The sequence below is a fragment of the Coffea arabica genome, chromosome 9e (genome assembly GCF_036785885.1).
Source record: "Coffea arabica cultivar ET-39 chromosome 9e, Coffea Arabica ET-39 HiFi, whole genome shotgun sequence".
NCBI classification, from domain to species: Eukaryota; Viridiplantae; Streptophyta; class Magnoliopsida; order Gentianales; family Rubiaceae; genus Coffea; species Coffea arabica.
In genome coordinates this window covers 39,493,969-39,512,392 of record NC_092327.1, presented here as the reverse complement: position 1 = coordinate 39,512,392, position 18,424 = coordinate 39,493,969, and the positions used below count along the sequence as shown (strand labels likewise).

At 37.6% G+C, this 18,424-nt stretch overlaps 3 protein-coding genes across 4 annotated transcripts; 2 read left to right on the top strand and 1 right to left on the bottom strand.

Moving 5' to 3' along the window:
* The first annotated feature begins 919 nt into the window (after positions 1-919).
* On the top strand, positions 920-6,032 carry LOC113709259 (carboxylesterase SOBER1). Of its 2 annotated transcripts, XR_003452629.2 has the most exons (8): positions 920-1,251; positions 2,281-2,333; positions 3,574-3,697; positions 3,856-3,977; positions 4,864-4,971; positions 5,064-5,155; positions 5,609-5,733; positions 5,808-6,032. XR_003452629.2 is itself a non-coding variant. In XM_027231982.2 (7 exons), the coding sequence occupies exons 1-6, from the start codon at positions 966-968 to the stop codon at positions 5,151-5,153; spliced, it is 783 nt and encodes a 260-aa protein (XP_027087783.1). In that variant the 5' UTR covers positions 920-965; the 3' UTR covers positions 5,154-5,155; positions 5,609-6,032. The 2 variants fall into 2 exon arrangements, 1 of the variants encoding a protein (XP_027087783.1); XM_027231982.2 differs by having other exon boundaries at positions 5,609-6,032.
* Positions 6,033-6,915: 883 nt separating this feature from the next.
* Positions 6,916-8,012, top strand: LOC113709593 (uncharacterized). Its single transcript, XM_027232394.2, has one exon. It carries the CDS (start codon positions 7,108-7,110, stop codon positions 7,747-7,749), a length of 642 nt encoding a protein of 213 aa, XP_027088195.1. The 5' UTR covers positions 6,916-7,107; the 3' UTR covers positions 7,750-8,012.
* Positions 8,013-13,024: 5,012 nt separating this feature from the next.
* Positions 13,025-17,166, bottom strand: LOC113709716 (serine/threonine/tyrosine-protein kinase HT1). Its single transcript, XM_027232559.2, has 3 exons — positions 15,955-17,166; positions 14,543-14,998; positions 13,025-13,521 (listed from the first exon to the last, which is right to left on the bottom strand). Exons 1-3 carry the CDS (start codon positions 16,372-16,374, stop codon positions 13,273-13,275), a joined length of 1,125 nt encoding a protein of 374 aa, XP_027088360.1. The 5' UTR covers positions 16,375-17,166; the 3' UTR covers positions 13,025-13,272.
* Positions 17,167-18,424: the final 1,258 nt, after the last annotated feature.

Below are 18,424 nucleotides of genomic sequence, written 5' to 3'. Positions count from 1 at the left end.
GGAAAAAAAAAAGGGTACAAAATGGGTACAAGCAATGCAGTTGGGAACTTGGGATGAAGAAGAGTTGATTTATAGTGGAAGAAGGGAATCCAGATTTTTGGGAGTTTTATTTACTTTCCAAACCTAGAAGATTCCTCTACCGTTTTGTTTACAAGTTAAGCGTAGTGTATATGGAAATAATTGAAGGCGACTGATTTTCTTGGAAACACTTGCGCATTCTAAAACTATTTCATTCTTTTATTCCTGGAGTTTCACGCATTGGCAGACCTTGATTTTCTTTCCAAGTAAAATACTTGCTGTTTTTTGTTCTCTCCAAAGCTACATCAAATTATTTTATGCTTTACACATAATTTCTTGCTATCTTCTTTTTTTCTTTCCTTTTTTTTTTCCTTAATAGAATGAGAAAGAAATGTCATATATGAACTCAACTCAGTCATGAGTCTCATGACTGGGGACAAATACGTTTGAGGAGCTTCAAAACAATTTGGCATGCGAGATGAGATGCTTTGCCACAAGCTCTTCTAGCCCAACTAATCTCAATCATTATGTACCCGAAAATTAAAATGTTTATTGGCCTAATCAAACAATTGTAGTCTCTGTCGATGATAAAGAGAAGGAAAATACTGGCAAGAGGACTTGACTTGAGATGAAACGCTTGAATGCAAAATACTGGGAAGGAAGGCGTGATTCTTTCCTCATAAAGTTACCAATTTAAGATGATTAAAAGCGTTTCCGGAGTAGGTGTAAGTCAGGGCGCTTTCAGCTGATAAAAGCGTGTAATAAGTCTTACACCCCTCCAAACTGATGCCACCCACCCAAAGAGCGTGAGTCGCTTCCGCGCTTAAGGCTTTCAAGAACGTTAAAAGCGTAATCCAAACACCGCACCTTGTTCCGAAAGCGTCATCAACATATTTCTCCGCACCCAAAACCCATCCAGCGAACGGCACGGGGGGCCTAGGCCTAAAATGAGCTCCTCCTCAACCGCCAGTTTAGTAGCAAAGCCAATAGTTTTGTTCACAGTCACCATCAGCATCACCATTTTCTTTGTGCTATCTTCTCAACCATACCCGTATCTGATCAAACCCGCCCCCGCCCCCGCCCCTATGGCTCGGAGCTTCATTCTTTGGCTTCATGGGTTGGGCGATTCGGGCCCTGCAAATGAACCCATCAAAACCTTCTTCACTTCTCCTCACTTCAAAAATACCACTTGGGCTTTCCCTTCTGCCCCATCAAATCCTGTCACTTGTAATTGTAAGTTTCTTTTTTATTTATTTTTAATTTTCCACTTCAATTTAAGTATCATTTCTGTTATGTTTTTGAGCAGCATTGCTTGATCATCATGTTATTTTAGATGGTAATGCGTTTTGTTTTATTTGTTCTCTGTTTGTTAATTTTGATTCTTCATTGTTCTTACGAAGCATAAATGTGGTTTCGTTCGTAAATCAAAAGAAAAGATTTTTTTTTTCCTTTTGGCTTTTTGTGCAGCAAATAATCGTGTTGCTTGTCTTGTCCGAATGCATTGTTGTAGGCTACAATTTTGAGACTAATTCTCTAGTAAATGGACAAGTTTAATTTCTTCAAAAGTATAAAGGATTAATAGACTTTTGAAAGCTTTAAGTGCTCAAATTGCTTTTGCCGATTAATCTTTTGCAAATGACTAATTAAACACTGTTAGCAGTAACTGAAAAATATTTAGATTTATTGGCTGGTATCTTTGGATTAGGGATAAGCTTACCAAGAGTTGTAAACATTTCACTTCTAGCGGTTTACTATCCATGCTCATATTTTGTTGATATCTGATCGAAATTGGGTATTCACACAATTCTACTATTCCTAAACTATGATTTCTCTTTTACCGTTTCACTGAATTCTTGACAACCAACAAGTCCAGGAAGGCTTCTAGGAGTCGTACCAATTTTTAGTACTTGTTGTTCCACTAAGTGAGATGCTGAGGTAACCACCAGCTCCTTGTGCCCTTGACATTTAGATACTGGAAAAGCAATCAACGCTAAGACCAACAATTGCGTTTCATCTGTGGAGACATTTTGGGGATTTTTTTTTCATGTCCAATGTTCCCTTTGGTACTACTTTCCATGTGCTTAAGTTGTACTTTGTATTCAGGTCTTTAGTGATAGTTAACAAATTGAGTTGTGCCATGGGGAAATGTTCTGTTACCACTCGTGCTGGTCCTCTTTTGTTTCATTATGTATTTTCCCTGCATCTTATCTTTTATTAATGCCTATTTACTGTGTCTGTCTGTTGAATTTTCTTTTGGCATAGATGGTGCTGTGATGCCTTCATGGTTTGACATTCATGAGATACCTGTGACAGCGGTGAGTTGTGCATTGCTTTTTGCTTCACCTATTCCCTTGTCTCAATTTTTCTTCACCTTGCAGCTTACAGTCTATGTCATGAAAGTTAAATTTTGTGCGCAATTTTATACTGAAGTGATCTGAATTAGGGGGGTTGCAATTGGGCCAAGTTGAGCTTGAGTTATTAGAACTTGACTTGACTCAGTATTGCCATTTCTTGAAATAGGCTTGAGCTCGTCCAGCTCTTTCATCTGTGCTTGAACTCATCTTGAGGCAAGCCTTATTGAAAACATACTAGTGTTCTGTAAATGAAGGTGTTCATCAACATAGGTTCAACCCACTTAAGGTTCTGGTTGATTTGCAACAACACCATTGCTGTTTTGGTCAGTGATCATACTAAAGAGAAAAGGAACTCAGGCTCTACAATCTAATGATCTTTCTATGTTGAGAGAGAGCGATCTGGCCAGGGCATCAAAAAGGAGATCAGTGGTGCATTACACCTTGTAAACATGGAGAATTGCTGGGTGTAACTAGGACTCTAGCAATTCATACACCAGGACTCCAGCAATTCAAACATCTGCATGTTTTTGTTTTCCTTGTAACTTTTCAGTGGGCTATTTACGTAATACAATAGATGCATATGGTTGCCTTGATCCAATCCTAGGATGCATATAGTGGCTGCAATCCCAGGTACTCTTGCTAGTCTTTCTGAATTACGTAGACAGATATAATATCATGGTTCATATTCATGTTGTAGTAATGAGTAGTATCGAATGTTATAGCAGATGTAAATTCAATTAGATTTGCCGTTACTTGATCCTAGTGTTCTTGGGCTACCTAATCAAACTGCTCAAGCTTGATGAAAGACAAGTTGAGAAGGCTTTGCTTGTGTTGACCACCACGCAAATTTGCTTTGGTTCATTTGCAGCTGATCTGAACTTTGTTGAAAATAGCTACAGAGTAGTATATAAGTTTTCTAAGGACTTGGAATTTTCCTCTAAATCAATTATTTTGCAGGTGATTTATGTATGTATATTGTTTATCCGCTTTGCTAATTAGGTTGATATGTGCACTTCAAACTTTACTGCTTTTCCAGTTGGAACAATATCTCTTTCTATATCTTCCTCATGTCTACTTCTTGAATAATGAATTTCATTGAGTAATGGATGTCAAGATAAATTTAATACAATACTTGTAGCCTTTTTTCTGGCAAGCTCAATCACATGCATTTCGAATTTTAAGGTACACTTTTTTTTTTCAGGATTCTCCTAAAGATGAAAGTGGTGTGCTCAAAGCCGTGCAGCATGTTCATGCAATGATAGACAAGGAGATTGCATCTGGAATAAATCCAGATAATGTATTTATATGTGGATTTAGTCAAGGAGGTCTCTCTCCCTCTCTTCCTCTCTTCCTCTCTCTCTCTGTCTCTCTGTCTGTCTGTCTGTTGCCTTTCTCTCTCTCAGATTGCATGCACTGATCCGAGCATTCTTGATGTTATCCTGCCAATTGCATCGGTAGATGAGAAACTCTGTGAGTTTTGTAGGTGCCTTGACGTTGGCTAGTGTTTTGCTATACCCGAAAACTTTGGGAGGAGGTGCTGTATTCAGTGGATGGGTTCCTTTTAATTCTTCGATACTTGATCAAATTAAGCCCCCGGCAAAGAAGGTACTCCCATAGACTTAATGTGGGTCATCTATGGTGTTGCAGATTGTTTGCATTGTTTCAGCTTTGTTTTTTGGCAAGCTAGAGCATATCTAGCTAGAAGCACACCTGAGATATAGTCTTTAAGGCTTGCCTTTCCAAATGAACAATGTGCTTATCTTTAGCTGGGGTTTAGGCTGATGATCTGATATCATGACGATATAAAAATTCACTTGTCAGAGGCATGTCCAATTCCACTGAATCAAAGATGGCTTTCTTTCTGACCTTTTCATTTATGATGTATTCAATAATTGTGTGCCCTTTTTTTGGTCTTTTAAGTTTTGGTGGTGATGCATGTTTGGCTGTTAACTGAGATAGGTGCCTTAAAAAAAAAGCTGAGATTTTTTTTTTTTGGGGGTAGAAATGGTAGTTGGCGCTACATGTTCTTTCTCCTTTTCCTGGATTACTTGTCTTGCTTTTTGTTTGGAGTCAAAATAGTGTGTTTAATGATTTAGTTTGTTCAGTAAAAGACTGGAATTGTTGAAGCCAACTTTGACCAAATTGTTGAAGACCACCTGGATGGTAGTTTGTAGTTGTGGGAATAGTGTCTGTTTATTCAGTGATTAAGTATATAGCATTACCAGTCATGGGCATTGGGCACTGGATTGAAGAAGGAAAAAGACAGTGAAAAGTAAGCAGGTGGGAGGAAATTTCGTAAGAAAAACACATTTGGTAGCTCCATTTGCAATAATTGTTTCAAACCTTTTTGCAGTTGGTTTTGCAAGCAATTTAATCTTTGGTCCATTGGTAGGAGCCCAGTTTTGGCTGACGGCATTTATTACTACATCATCTATTCATTGTCAATTTTACTTGCTTGAATTATGGATCTGAAATGGGGAATTACATGCAGACACCAATTTTATGGTCCCATGGTATGGATGACAGAACAGTACTCTTTGAAGCAGGGCAAGCAGGTCCTCCATTCGTTGAGCAAGCTGGAGTAAGCTGTGAGTTCAAGGTGCTTGCTTACCACCCTTTCTTGAAACATCCACATGATTTCCCTATGCGTTGTCCTGAAACGGAAAAGACAAATGGCATTACATTTTTCAGGCTTATCCTGGTCTTGGTCACTCAATAAGCGGTGAGGAGCTACGTAGCCTGGAATTGTGGATTAAAAGCCGTCTACAGAGCTCTTCTTGAAGGTTTGACAATTTTGAGTTTACCATGTGATTATCATCATAGGCTCTCAAGTACTGCAATGGTGCTTTAATATTATAACAATTCTGGTATCTCAATCATCATACAACTTTTCAAAAGTCGCATAAGTACTATGTTTGAGTTAGGTGATTGTAATTATGCCTAATGGCTACGAGGCATCAGGTAATAAAACATAAATGAGAAGGACAAAATATTTTCAAGAAGGCATTGACCTGCAAAGGAGAGCATGTCTTCTCCTGTTACTCAGATTATGTATAAGCAAACAAACTACTATAAAACATCTCCCCCGTGTTCTAGTTTTGCTCCAAAAAATGAAAAAGGTAGTAATAGTTTTGGCCATCTGTAATCTACCAATGCAATTGTTCTATGCTGCTATAAGCGAAGAGGTAAATCCAGTTGATTTGAACTTTATTCATTTCTCATTGTGCGTTCAACAGGAATATTCAAAGAGTGGTAAGGTTTGGCTGAAGATTCTCATCCTTATTATAAGCACTACTACTACTACTACATGAGAGAATCAACCAAAGGGGAAACAAAAACAGTTGTTGATGATCAGGATCAGGTAGGTACTTTAGGCCACCCTGTGAAAAGGGTACTCGTGCTCCGTATTTATTTGTCTACTGCGGGTGGTTTCAGATTAGGTATCTGAGCTTTTGTGGCAAGGACACGAGAGGATGTTTACAAATTTGGTTTGGTGGCCTCAGATTCCGGGGACAGAGATCCATGTCGGTCGGGCCCATCCATTAGGGATTTTTACTCATTGATCATATCAATCACAAGTTTTTATATTTATTATTCGTACGACTCTATTAGCTACATTGCTAAATGGTTCTGATACCAAGGAAAAATATTTTTGAGTGACCTTAGCGTTTACGTTGCACTTCGCATGATAGTTTTACTAAAAGTGAGATGAATCTTTTGATCAAGTGCAGGATAGCAATAAGATATATCTTATTTGGTGGAATGTGAGCAGCCAAGCGAATAGTAGTAGCTGTTTTATCATATTCCATGGTGGAACGAATTATTGTCATGGATGGCGTAACATATGACACGACTTCTTATGATCAAAGCAAAATCAAATGCGAAAGATTAAGGAGTTGAATTGAAAAGTTTTTTTTTAAAAAAAAAAAAAAATTTGTGTAAGTAAAAAGTCTTAAATTCGAAATTTTCAATCATATTTTTTTCTCTAGGTTCAGGGAGGAAGATACTAGATTGTTTAGAAAAAAAGAAAAAAGAATTAATTGAGGGGGATTCGAAGTAGTCCATCTACTACCCAAATGTTAGGTCTGTTCAGAAGCCCAATTAGTCTCAACGGCCCAAAGTTGCACTGTAGGCCTCTGAACGTTCTCTCAACTTTGTGACCTTACATTTATAAAAGAGGCAAATGACAATTCTGAAAAGCAGGATTTTGATCCAGATCACCTCTTGATTCCATGATGGGTCCCCCAGTCGATCACTCACGGTAGCAAATAACTCCACCTTACCTTCTCATCAACCAATCAAAATGCGCTAGCAGGCTCACTTTTACGGTCCCATCCAGGAACCAGGATCACCCCTATCAAAAGCTTACTGCCCCGCAGCATATTAGTAACCCCCCCCCCCCCCCCCCACAAACAACCCAATGGAGTGGTATTACCAAGGCCCAAAAATACATACGTCACCAACTTCCATGCTTCTTTCTTTTCCCCTCTCCCACTCTCCAGAAAATAAATGAGACTTGGTCAAACTCTTCAAATTCAGCATTTTCAAGAGTCAAGACTCCTCCCGTCCCAAACCCACCCCATAAGAAAAAGAAACATTAGCCATTTAAAAGCCCTCCTCTCCTCTTTATCCCCACCGCCTCTTAGTATTTGATACTAGTATTTAGTTCTAAAGAAAGAAAGAACAATCCCACCACCCATCTTCATTTCCTTGGTCACCCTCATAATCAAGTAGTATGAAGAAGCTGTATAGAAGAGGATCAGTTCATCCATCACCGCCTCTGAAACCAGACCATTTATCGTTTCTACCCCCGACCATCTTGACTCTCACGGTGGCTCTATCCCCTCAAGATAGAGAGGTCTTGGCCTATCTCATTTCTTGCTCTTCCTCCTCCAACTTTTCCGGCAATAACCGCAGGAGAAATACCTCCAGTGCTACGGCCAACAGCTCTAATAACTACAGTAACAACAGCAGCGGTGTTGACCATCCGCCTTCGTTCGATTGTTATTGTTTTAGATGCTACATGAGCTACTGGGCGAGGTGGGATTCGTCGCCGAATCGCCAGCTTATACACGAAATCATCGATGCTTATGAAGACGGGTTATCCGCCCAAAGCAAGAAAGAGAAGAGTAGGAAGGACAGAAGGAAGGGTGGGAAAGGGTCGGCTGAGTTGAAACGGTCCGAGCCGACCCCTCCCAGTGACAAGGAGCTTACTGAGTCATCGGAAAATTCCCTGGAGGATGAGATTGTTGATGCCAAGGGTAGTGGGGAGGCTGATGATGGTGGAGAGGAGAGGGAGGGGGTGGAGACGGAGAGGAGCTCTGTGAGGAGATTTGTGAGTTTTCTTGGCGAAAAGATTTGGGGTGGTTGGACTTAGATTTAGTTTCCGATGATGGGATGGGACGAGAACTACGAGAGGATGTAAAAGGTTGGTTCAACTTCAACTACCCCTCCAATCAGTCATCTGTTTACATAACTTCAACTGTCTGTTTTTCTGATGGGCTGTTTCTTTACATATATATACACATAAATATATATATTTTCAGGTTTAGTTTATCTCAACTTGCTTGTAAATTTCATCGCCTTTTAATCACATGTAAAATATATATGCAGAAGAAGAGGGTTTATGTTTTTGGTTTATCTTCCTTTCTTGCTTGGCCGGTTAAGGTCATCAATGCAATTTTCTTGGGAGCGACAGTTGCGTTTTACTTCTGCACCTTTTTTAGGCCATGCTTATTATTCTCTTTTGCTTGGTGTTCAGATTTGGTGCCATATTCCAGGATGAGGGAACGTGTAATGTAGCAGGATAAGGAGCAATTTTTACCTTGTAAAAATCGAGTAAATTTTTTTATTATTTTATTTTTTGGATTGTTATCCTCGAAAGAAACATAAACATATTTTTTTAATTAATTTTTTATCCCGTATACATCAAATCAACGTTATTTTACAAAAATTTCAAAAAACAGCGGTCCAAGCGGAAAAAGTTGTTAACATGTTGATGAAATACTACTTATTCACAATTAGCCCTGTTCTTTTTAATAAGCAGTAGTATTAGATTAGGGTTTTATTAATTATTAATCCCCTATTATATTCTAGGAATTGCCACCGGTTGAAGCAATTAACTCCTGTTCCTTCTCCCCTGTTGAAAATATTTTTTTGCTGTCTTTTGAAGAGCCTGCATGCACAGCCCGCGCGTGGTATTTAGTCAAGATTCCCCCCCTCCCCTCTCTCTCTCTCTCTCTTATTATGGGGGACTGTTATCATCTTTCTTTCAGAAATGGCGTCTCCTCTGAATCTCTGAATTGGAATATTGGTGCCAGATGTGCATCTCTTTTCTTTTATCGATTCTTCTGGGAAATTGTCTTTCTCAGACGGGACAAATATAGCCGGGATGGTTGAAATCTCATTTGTTGGTTTCCCGTTTCCTTCAATAATAATCGTCCCAATGCATTGGTGGCATTTGCGAGTCTCCGAGTGGTCAAGGCCCTTTCGATTCTCAAATTTTTAGAATTTCACGATAAGCCATCGAATTTGTCATCTAATTGAACTCCAACATTAATCAGCTTATGTTATATATATATTTAAAAAAGGGAAATGTTATTTGCACCATTTTTTTTTATTATTTGTACTATCACTATCATTTTTATTATATAATTTTTATTTATTAGACTGTATGATATAATAAATGGTGGGGAGTGCAAAACACGAACCTTGCATCTTGCAAAGGCAAAAAACTAATCAAATGGCTGCGGTAATAACCAAGACCAACCCTCTTGGGTGAGTTGAAGTGAAACATAAAATATAGGCGTGGTTTTAATTTAGGAGCTGTGTAGGAGGGTTTAAATCTTTGCATTTGCCTTAAATTTTAAAGGGAGCGTAGGAGAGCGCATCTTTTTTTCTTTTTTTTTTTCACTTGTCATCATTTACCTCTATATCTATTCCTAGACCTAATTTAACATATACTAAAGGGGTGATCCAAGTCACGGAGAATCGATGGGGATTAAATCATCATCGGACCATACGGGTGCACAGCACTCACATGAATCTTAAGCAAAGCCACATTAAATGTTAATTTTTTGATGGGAGACAAGGGTTGAAGTGAACCCTTGAACTCCCACCTCACAGTGGTGGCCAACTCCACTAAAGGGAGTTGGTTTAGGAGGGCGCATCTCTTTTGGTCTAGAAGTAGTATTCTTTTCTTCTAGTTTCCTTGGTTCAGTTAGGTTTTCCTTAGGCGTCAACTTTATTTATTTATTTTTTTTGTGAATAATAGGAAGTTTGGGATTTGGTTCGTGTCATCATTATGGTGCTCTAATGGACCTAAATTAATCACAAACATAAAAAAAAAAAAAAAAAACTAAAGAAAAATCAATATAGAGGCAAAGGGGAATTTTTCTTCCATTGATAGAAGAAACTGTGGCGTCACAGCTGACACAAACGAAAACCAGAGGTTCTTGACTATTACCCTATGATTTATACATCCGAAGTTAAACTCACGACTCTTAACATAATAACTATTATATAAACTAACCAATGATAACATGACACGTACACGGCTGCTTAATTAATAATACTAAAACACAATGCCTTAGTTCAACTTTTTTTAATATTTTTTGATATAATAAAAAGTTTGGAATTTGGTTCGGATCATGGTTACGAATTAGGCTGTACTTTTAGAATTATAAGTTGTTTATGGTGATTTTTATGAATTATTCCTTAAAAAATTTTCACATCAATAATTAATTTTTAACGCATAAATTTTTATGAGGAATTGATCCGTTTTATACACGTGTCCTCAACTTTACCTTTGGTTTGGGGAGTCGAGGATCCACAAACTTTTGCTGTAATTGCCGGATCAGCTAGACGGGCATGCCTTATCATGCCTCCTCCGTCACTCGCATCTTTTCCCCGAGCGAACCTCGGGTTTCTAGCGTTTGATAGTCCTCCTAGAACCAATTATTCATAGAATAAAGAAGAAAAGATAGAAAAAGAAAAGAACAGATAATTTCTTGTTTTTTTTTTTTTTTGTTTTTGCGTTAGACAGGATTATATGGTGCTAGTTTATAGCCTGTGTTGTCACGACTGACGAGGTCGGCAAAAGTAAGGCTTCGATTAAAGCAAAGTGCTAGGTAATTAAAATTACAGGCTCGTAACCATTAGTCGAATCCAAAACCAGCTTTTTATTATTCGCCAAAAGGTCAAAAGGCATCATATTCTTTCCTTAATTTATTGAATTCTTGTCTATGGTGCATAGGCTTGTAAAGGAATCAAATTGGCTCAATTTTATTGAGTTCGAACTCGCCGAGTTTTTAATGTAAAATTTGAATTTGAATTTGATCTCGAATTTTAGAAAGTTTAAATTCAAGCTTATTCGAACTTATAAAGTTAAAAGATAATTATTTTATGTTTTAAAAACATGAATAAAACATTCATTTTTCTTAATAAATATTAAAAATATATATGTAATTTTACTATTAAAATTATATATGTGTGTGTGTGTGTTCAAGTCGACTCGATTCTAATTCGAGAGCTCGACTTGTTCGGTTTGAATTTAATGTTGACCAAATTCAAGTCTAGTTTTGATCTAGTTGACTCGCGAGCACTAGCTAGCGATTTGGTTCATTTGCAACCTTGGGAAATTTTACTCAGCTGGACTGCTAAAATTTGCGAACTGCCGGCTTATCTCAATTTTAGCCTACCAGACACCTGAATGATTGTTAGCTCACTGATTTAGTGTGTTTTTCTTTTTATTATTCCTTTTTAAGCATGTTCCAAGAACATCACATTTTAAGTGCCGGACCAATGTCGTCGAGGACTACAGTTAAAGATGAGCAAAATTATACTTAGAGCAAACATTCTTTCAAAGGAATCCTCAAAGACGCCCAATTTAGGGTTTGGTTGTGAAGATTCACTACTAGAGCAACATCATCATCCTTCTATGCTAGGTGGAATATCGAATTAAAGGTTACTAGGTTCCGCCTACACTCCGCCTAATCGAGGGTTTTCCTTTCATTTAAATGGTGGAGCGCGAAGAACCAACCAGACTAAACAAAGATAGAGGCATCTAAGAATGATAACAGGAGGCCTAACATAACACAGGGTTAGAAGTGAATTGAACAAAATGGTTTTTAAGTTACACATTGGCGCTAGTTCAGTCAACTTTGTAACTTATTAATTGCTGCATAGATGGAGATGTCACAAATTAAAGTCAAACGCTCTTGCTATCAGTCCATATAGACCAAACATATATGCTAGGGAGTGGGGGAGGTACATAATCAGTGCATATGGTAGCTTAATATTTGAACAAATTAGCATAGAGGTATTAGAAATCTGTCCTCCTCCCACATTTAATTTCAAACACATTGATTAAGCATTTCAAAGTTTGAAGTGTTGAGTTTGACTAGGTTAAATATTTACTATATGATAAGATGAGGGGTGGACTTATACTGAACCGGTGACCATGAAGGAATGGTAGGAACGAGTCAACATTCAAGTGCAGCTTATTCAAGACTCCGTTCAACTAACGTTTTGGGCCTTTTTGTTGCCTTCTCATGAATTGCGGATGACGATGGTGACTCAACATATATATGATAATATGTTAATTGGGAGCATATTTTGACCTGGTTCTTTCATTCAAGTGATTAACGTATAGAATCCTCCAGAACCACCGGCCCAAAGGCTAGTGACCACCACCAATGCATTAAGGTTTGATGGGATGAGAGGGAGGCAAAGTTCCACCAATTTACCACAATTAAATGTGGCCTTACTTAAAAAATTCAGGCGGGTGCGTAAGCATCCGTCTGATCCGATGGTGGTTCAGTTCCCTCCAAGTTACCTCAGGATCTCTTCGGGCCCTTTTCCTCCCTATAGTGTAGGAAGCTATCGTATCAACCAAAAAAAAAAAAAAAAGTATAGAATCCTCCAGGACTAACGACTTGCTTAACTATCATCTCCAAGGATATGAATCTATCCCTAGCTATTCATTGGCGAAAAGGGCTCATTGTGTCTTCTTCGTTTTCAATGTTCAACCACCAACCGACCATTAACTGATTAACTTCACTCCACGCTAGCACTAGATTCATTTATAATGTGTCAAAGATTTGAATTCATGGCTCAAATCTTGTCACATCCCACAATTTTTCCTTTATTTTTTTTTCGGTTTCTAATGCAAAACAAAAACAAGGCAACTAGATTTTGATGGCATGCGCATATGCGTAGAATAAGTCTTACAAGCAAATATGTACATTCCATGGAATGGTTGGTGGTATAACCTTGCCAGCAGCTTAGCCCAGATTCCCCAAGTGCACATGATGGAAAAGTTAATGCCCAAGGTAAGTTAGGCCCAAAGTCCCATCGAATGTTTTGTGGAATGCCTGTTTAACATGTGGTTCTTTACATGGATGACAAACCATCTACTGTAATTCAAGAAAAAGAAATGATCATCCAAATTCCAAATGTATGGTAACGAAAGTTCTCAGGTTTCAATCAGTAGGGTTCTTTCCATAACCATAAGTTCAAAGGTTAGTTAACTGCAACATTGACGAGAATGGAGACCGAGTAGGGTAGAGCAAGCATTGATATGAATCGTTGCCACCTACTCATATCAGGAAGAAAAAGAAAAAAAAATTACAGAAGCATATCCAATACTCCACTGGACCCAAATTACGAGGATCTCTGCATTTTTTCCCTTTAATTCCTGTCCCTTAAAAACTCCTAAACAAATTGCTGCAGAATAACCTGGTAAAAATGATATCTAAAATGCCACCTGCAGCCATCCGGGAGTCTTTAAGTTTCGCCAATACAGTTACATCAGATAATTTATGAATTTAAATATATACAAATCTATGAAAAGGTGATTTAAATGACTGAATAAAAATGGCAGCACATGGAAAGGAGTTAGCTAGGCATGCACAGGTATGGATGAATTCATTGATACACATCCTTTCAAGCGATCAAGAATTGCATTTTTGCTCACAAGCCCTGAATGAAGAGTAAGTGGAAGGCCGTCCTTCAGACACTCATCATACTTTTCTAGAGCCGAAACAATCTCACTGAAATCTGGCCGCTTATTGGGATTTGCCGCCCAGCAGCGCTTTATAAGGTGTGCTAATACTGGCTGGCAACTGGCTGGCATTGGTGGTCTTTCATTCTGTAACAAAGAACAGAAAACACCATTAGGCTTTTTTCATCTCCGACTGAAACTCATAAGTAGTCGAGGCAATCTAAATGCATAAACTGGAATACGTGCAATATAACTTGTTTTTGTCAAGAAATCAGTTCTTATGCAGTATCCTGGAAATTAGATGCGTTAGACATGGATGGAGCCGTAACCTCAACTTTATGAAAATATAAAAATTATCCAGGCAATGCAATTTTATGTAATCTCTCGTTTGATTTACATCCCTACCAGATCATTTGATTGGCATGCAGTTGACTTTTGTCTTTACGGAGGAACATAGAGTCACGGTTTATACAGATGCTCCCTACCATAACATAGCACCGTAAAGTGACTGATTATACACTCAACTAAACTTATTAGTGTCTCATGTGATATGAATCACTAGCACGATCGTTTTAAGGACGCAAACCACTAATCACTTAGCTATGCTGCCAAACCACTTAGACTGGCCAAATTGTTGTAGATTGAACTTTTGAGAAGTGATTCGAAAATGGAGACCGAGGCCCTGGTCTTAATAAATATCTTGATTTTGCTAGCACATTTAAGAACAAAGACTGGAGAAAAGATGGGAGGATACCAAGGGATCCTTATGCTCATTAACGAGAGGAGGTACAAACAAGACAACAAGGGGTTAAGATAACAATAATAGCTAAATTAGCTCAACAAAGCAAGATGGGATCGAGTCTACTTTTAATTAAGGATCTGATCCGTCTAGGACCACTTATCTATTGCCTGGCTAGATAGATTCATTGTTGCCAATTGCTTCATTCTCTAATTTTGATCCGTCTAGGACCACTTATCTATTGCCTGGCTAAATAGATCCATTATTATCAATTGCTTCAATCTGTAATCTAAGTCTCACAGAAAGGAAACTATTCATTTATACGGAATGACAGCAGGCTATGCATAACCATAAGACTAAGATAGGCATGATCACATGGCAAAATGTTATTAGTACGAAGGAGAACATTATATCTGTGATAAATCTAACCTTCTCAGCCACAGCAAATGCAGCTTGGACAGGAGTCATCCCTTGAAAGGGAAGCAAAGCCGTTGTGAGTTCCCATAGCTCAATTCCAAAACTATACACATCCACCTTTCGTGTGTAAGGTTTCTCCTTGATCATCTCCGGAGCCATCCACCGATAAGTTCCCATGTTCCCTTTGGCTTCGCGACACTGTGTTTCCAGACATGATGTTCCAAAATCTGCTACCTTGACACGCATCTCATCGTTTAAGAGCAAATTGCTGGATTTAAGGTCCCTATGGATCACTCCTTGTGAGTGAAGGTACTCCATTCCTCGTGATATGTCAAGAGCTAATCTAAGAATAGTTTCTGTTGAAAGTGAATATGGCTCTTTCTTGTTGAGATACATCCTAAGGGTTCCCTGAGACATGTATTCTGTAATGATGCAATACACGGGAGGCTTCTTACAAGCTGCAATAAACTGTAACAAGGAACAGTGTGTGATAGTAAGTACTGTTTTATATGCTGCGGTTGAAATACTTAACTACCTTAGGTTTCTGAAAAGTTTCCTTAGCTGATACAATCAGCGGTAGCATCATTCAATATTTAAAATTACTGTTCTGAATGATGGGTATTAGTCTAATCTATCAACTAAAGCATTGAAGGATGTTTCTGTTTCTGAGCCTGAGACTGTATTTCCACCACATACTTGTAAAAAGCATTTCTCATGATTTAAATGTCCAAATTACATGACAGAGCGGAAGGAGTGATTATCAACTATATCTAGGCATACGAAATAAGGAAAAAGTAAAGGTGTTCATTTACTCAGACATTTCATCATTAAGGCAGACACTCAATGCTATGGCAATTCCTGCAATAATTGTGAATTTGATGAGGTTCAGATATAACAAATGAAAATGCACGCCATGAATGCATTGAACAAGCATTCAATCCCATCAAATGTACAAAGATTACTCTTTCAAAAACTAAGAGCTTCCATTGCTCTAAGTGCGAAATGAGGAGACTAGTGAAATTAACAGGCAGCAGTTATGTATTGTGTTTCTGTCAGATGGCAAATGGTATTCTCAAAGAAATGAAATACCAATACTTTTCTAATCGGTACATATTTTAGTTTGTGATGATGAATTGAACATGCATTCGAATATATGAGTTATCAATCGATTCTTAAGGACATAACTCGTGACCTTAACAAGGCCAACCATATAAATGAAGAATCTCATCATGATAGCATATCAATTTATGAATGATATAGACATCGACAGAATTATAGAAAATACGATTGGATTATTGGTACCACATAATTTGTATTTTTATTGATCTAAACATTAATTGATGCTTTCAAATATATACCTCTTTAATCACATACTTGCATAAAAGCAACACTGAAACTGACTCAAAAGATTCAACACAACGAACCTGCACTATGTTGGGATGATAGAGACGCGAAAGCAGGGCAACTTCAGACTTGAATTGCTGTTCAAGCTTAGCTCTAGTCTCTTCATTGTGGCTTGGAATTCTGACCATCTTCACAGCCACTGCTCTCTGCTTATAAATCCCTCTATAGATCCTACTATGTGCCCCAGAAGCAAATTTATTACCTATAAACAACTGAGATAGATCAGCTGTCCATTCCTCTTGATCCTCCTTCGATGCTTCCCAAGTCTCCACATTCTCAGACTCCAATATCATTGACCATGACTCTAAACTGTCAAATCTCTTCCTTTCCATGTTGTCAGTATCAGTATTTAACTGAGTTCTGGAAGAGGAGGAGGGAATTGATAATGGCTTGCTCTTAGACTTTCTCAGCCTAAATGGTTTAAAACATGATGAAGCCATCAGGAATTCCAAACCTTTGCCAAGCTCGGTTTTTTTTTCTTTTTTTTCCTTTTGGAGGAGGGGGGTGCGGGGGCTTAATCAGAAAGCCTTTGTAGTCAGAAACAACACATAGTCTTCAATAATTAGTGTTTTCCTTCTAAAAGTATGAATTGATTTCAAGAAATGCATGAACTGATTCAGAAACATGGGTGGTCCTGAATATCTACAAGAAAAGGGATGATGGCTTTCATGTATAATATGTTAAAGACGTATCAAAGATAAAGATAATCCATCGCAAGCTTTAAACACAGAAGATTAAGAGAGAAAGAAAGCAGAAGCGAGCACACTTCTCCACTAGAATGAATTTGCATGATTACTAAAGAAAGAAGTTCATCAAGTGGTTTGTAAAGTCAGAAAAAAGATGTGTGTATTTAGGCAAGGATTGTCGGAACTTTCATGGTGATAAAAAGGTGGAATGAAGTGAAGGATATGTCCATCAAAATTCAGAAATGAAAATTTTTTTTTCCAAAGGAAGAGAGATTGTGAAGTAACAATGGCCATTTGTTATATGATGAGGTAAAGGCAGTTTGGCACAGAGGCATGAACTCAAAGGAGAAATTTTCAGGAAAGTCCCGTGAGTTCTTGGTTCCCATAATAAAGTTTATAGAAAGAGGGGAAGAGACTTCACTTTTTCCCAAAGGAATCCAATCCGACACCTTCTTCTTCTCTTCTTCTTTTGTGCCATTCAATGCGAACTTGCTGTCACAGGTCTTAACGTTTCCTTCATGTTTTTTATTCGAGTATTTTCCATATCCTACTAATTTTTTCCTTTATTTTTTTTAACAGATTTTAAATGATTCGGATAATATACCGCGGGATAAACTCCTCCTCAAATCTATCAAGACAAAAAGAGCAAATATTTTGCTCATAAGTTCCTCTGTTGTGCACTGCAAGCTGAAAGAACTCTTGTTCTACGTCAAAACTACAAGTTCTAACACTCGAAAAAGATACCAAAACCTATGCATCCAAGAATTTCCATCAATTATGTACTAAAAAACCTGCCGTATCATTTGCGCACTAGCGTTCGACTGTTGGGGAACGAGTTGCCTCAATTTTGGTTGTTGTCCAAATGGTGAATATGTAGGCTTTTTCCAAATAAAAATGAGAAGAAATATCAGAGTGAAATAAAATCAGAAGAAGGTATTTCTAAATTCGTCCACCATTTTTCTTGTGCGGACCAGGAAACATATTCATAAATTTTGCAAGTTGGTACACTTGAATGTAGTTATCATGATTTTTTACCCCAAGAAAATATTTGTTAGTTCTTGTACCCTTCCAAAGTGATAGTAAGATGTGCCAAAAATAGCTATGACTGTTTAAATTGAACAAAAATTACGTATTGTGGATTCTCGATATTACAGCTATAATTGGTTAGACGAAAAACTTTATCACCGTCAATTGATTCCTTTTTGTAATACCAGTTCTGTCTTAGCTTATAATTTATGGTTAGTTTCTGTCAAAATCTTGCTTAATATTGTTACACCATGAACATGGAATATTTGATCTTATTAACAAGTGAGCGGTACACGATTATAGAGCGATTTAGTTATTAAAAACTAAATATTAATTGTGTGACAATGCCAAATATATCTCCATCATAGGACGCAGCTTTATCCAACTTGGATTGCAACTAAACAAAAACTAATTCGTGCATCTCATCACCATTTATGCACCAAGACAAAATTAATATTCTTTTTGTACAGCATCCAAAATGTGAACAATAAAGGCCTAGAGGTGCAAATGAGTCGAGTTTAATTGAATAGTTCGCGAATTTGCTCGGTTAAAACTCGAGTTCGAACTTGCGTTGATCGAGTTCGAGTAGCTCGAGCTACTTGACGAATTGAGCTCATGTTTAATATTTGAAACTCGAAATCAAGTTTAATAGAGTTTAATTGAGTTTCACACACACACATTTTTTTAATTTATTAGTATGAAATATCTATTTTGTCCCTTATTTAAAATTATATAAAATATAAATTTATATTTCTTAAATTCGATAAGGTTCAATTAA

What these genes read in the sequence shown, in the direction of transcription:
- LOC113709593 (XM_027232394.2), top strand. Translation starts at nt 7,108, where the DNA reads ATGAAGAAGCTGTATAGAAGAGGATCAGTTCATCCATCACCGCCTCTG.
- LOC113709259 (XM_027231982.2), top strand. Translation starts at nt 966, where the DNA reads ATGAGCTCCTCCTCAACCGCCAGTTTAGTAGCAAAGCCAATAGTTTTG. An exon ending in ATGAGATACCTGTGACAGCG is followed by an intron (nt 2,334 to 3,573) that starts GTGAGTTGTGCA and finishes TTTTTTTTTCAG; the next exon opens with GATTCTCCTAAAGATGAAAG. An exon ending in ATGTGGATTTAGTCAAGGAG is followed by an intron (nt 3,698 to 3,855) that starts GTCTCTCTCCCT and finishes TGAGTTTTGTAG; the next exon opens with GTGCCTTGACGTTGGCTAGT.
- LOC113709716 (XM_027232559.2), bottom strand. Translation starts at nt 16,374, where the DNA reads ATGGCTTCATCATGTTTTAAACCATTTAGGCTGAGAAAGTCTAAGAGC. An exon ending in ATCATCCCAACATAGTGCAG is followed by an intron (nt 14,999 to 15,954) that starts GTTCGTTGTGTT and finishes TCCTTGTTACAG; the next exon opens with TTTATTGCAGCTTGTAAGAA. An exon ending in CATTTGCTGTGGCTGAGAAG is followed by an intron (nt 13,522 to 14,542) that starts GTTAGATTTATC and finishes TCTTTGTTACAG; the next exon opens with AATGAAAGACCACCAATGCC.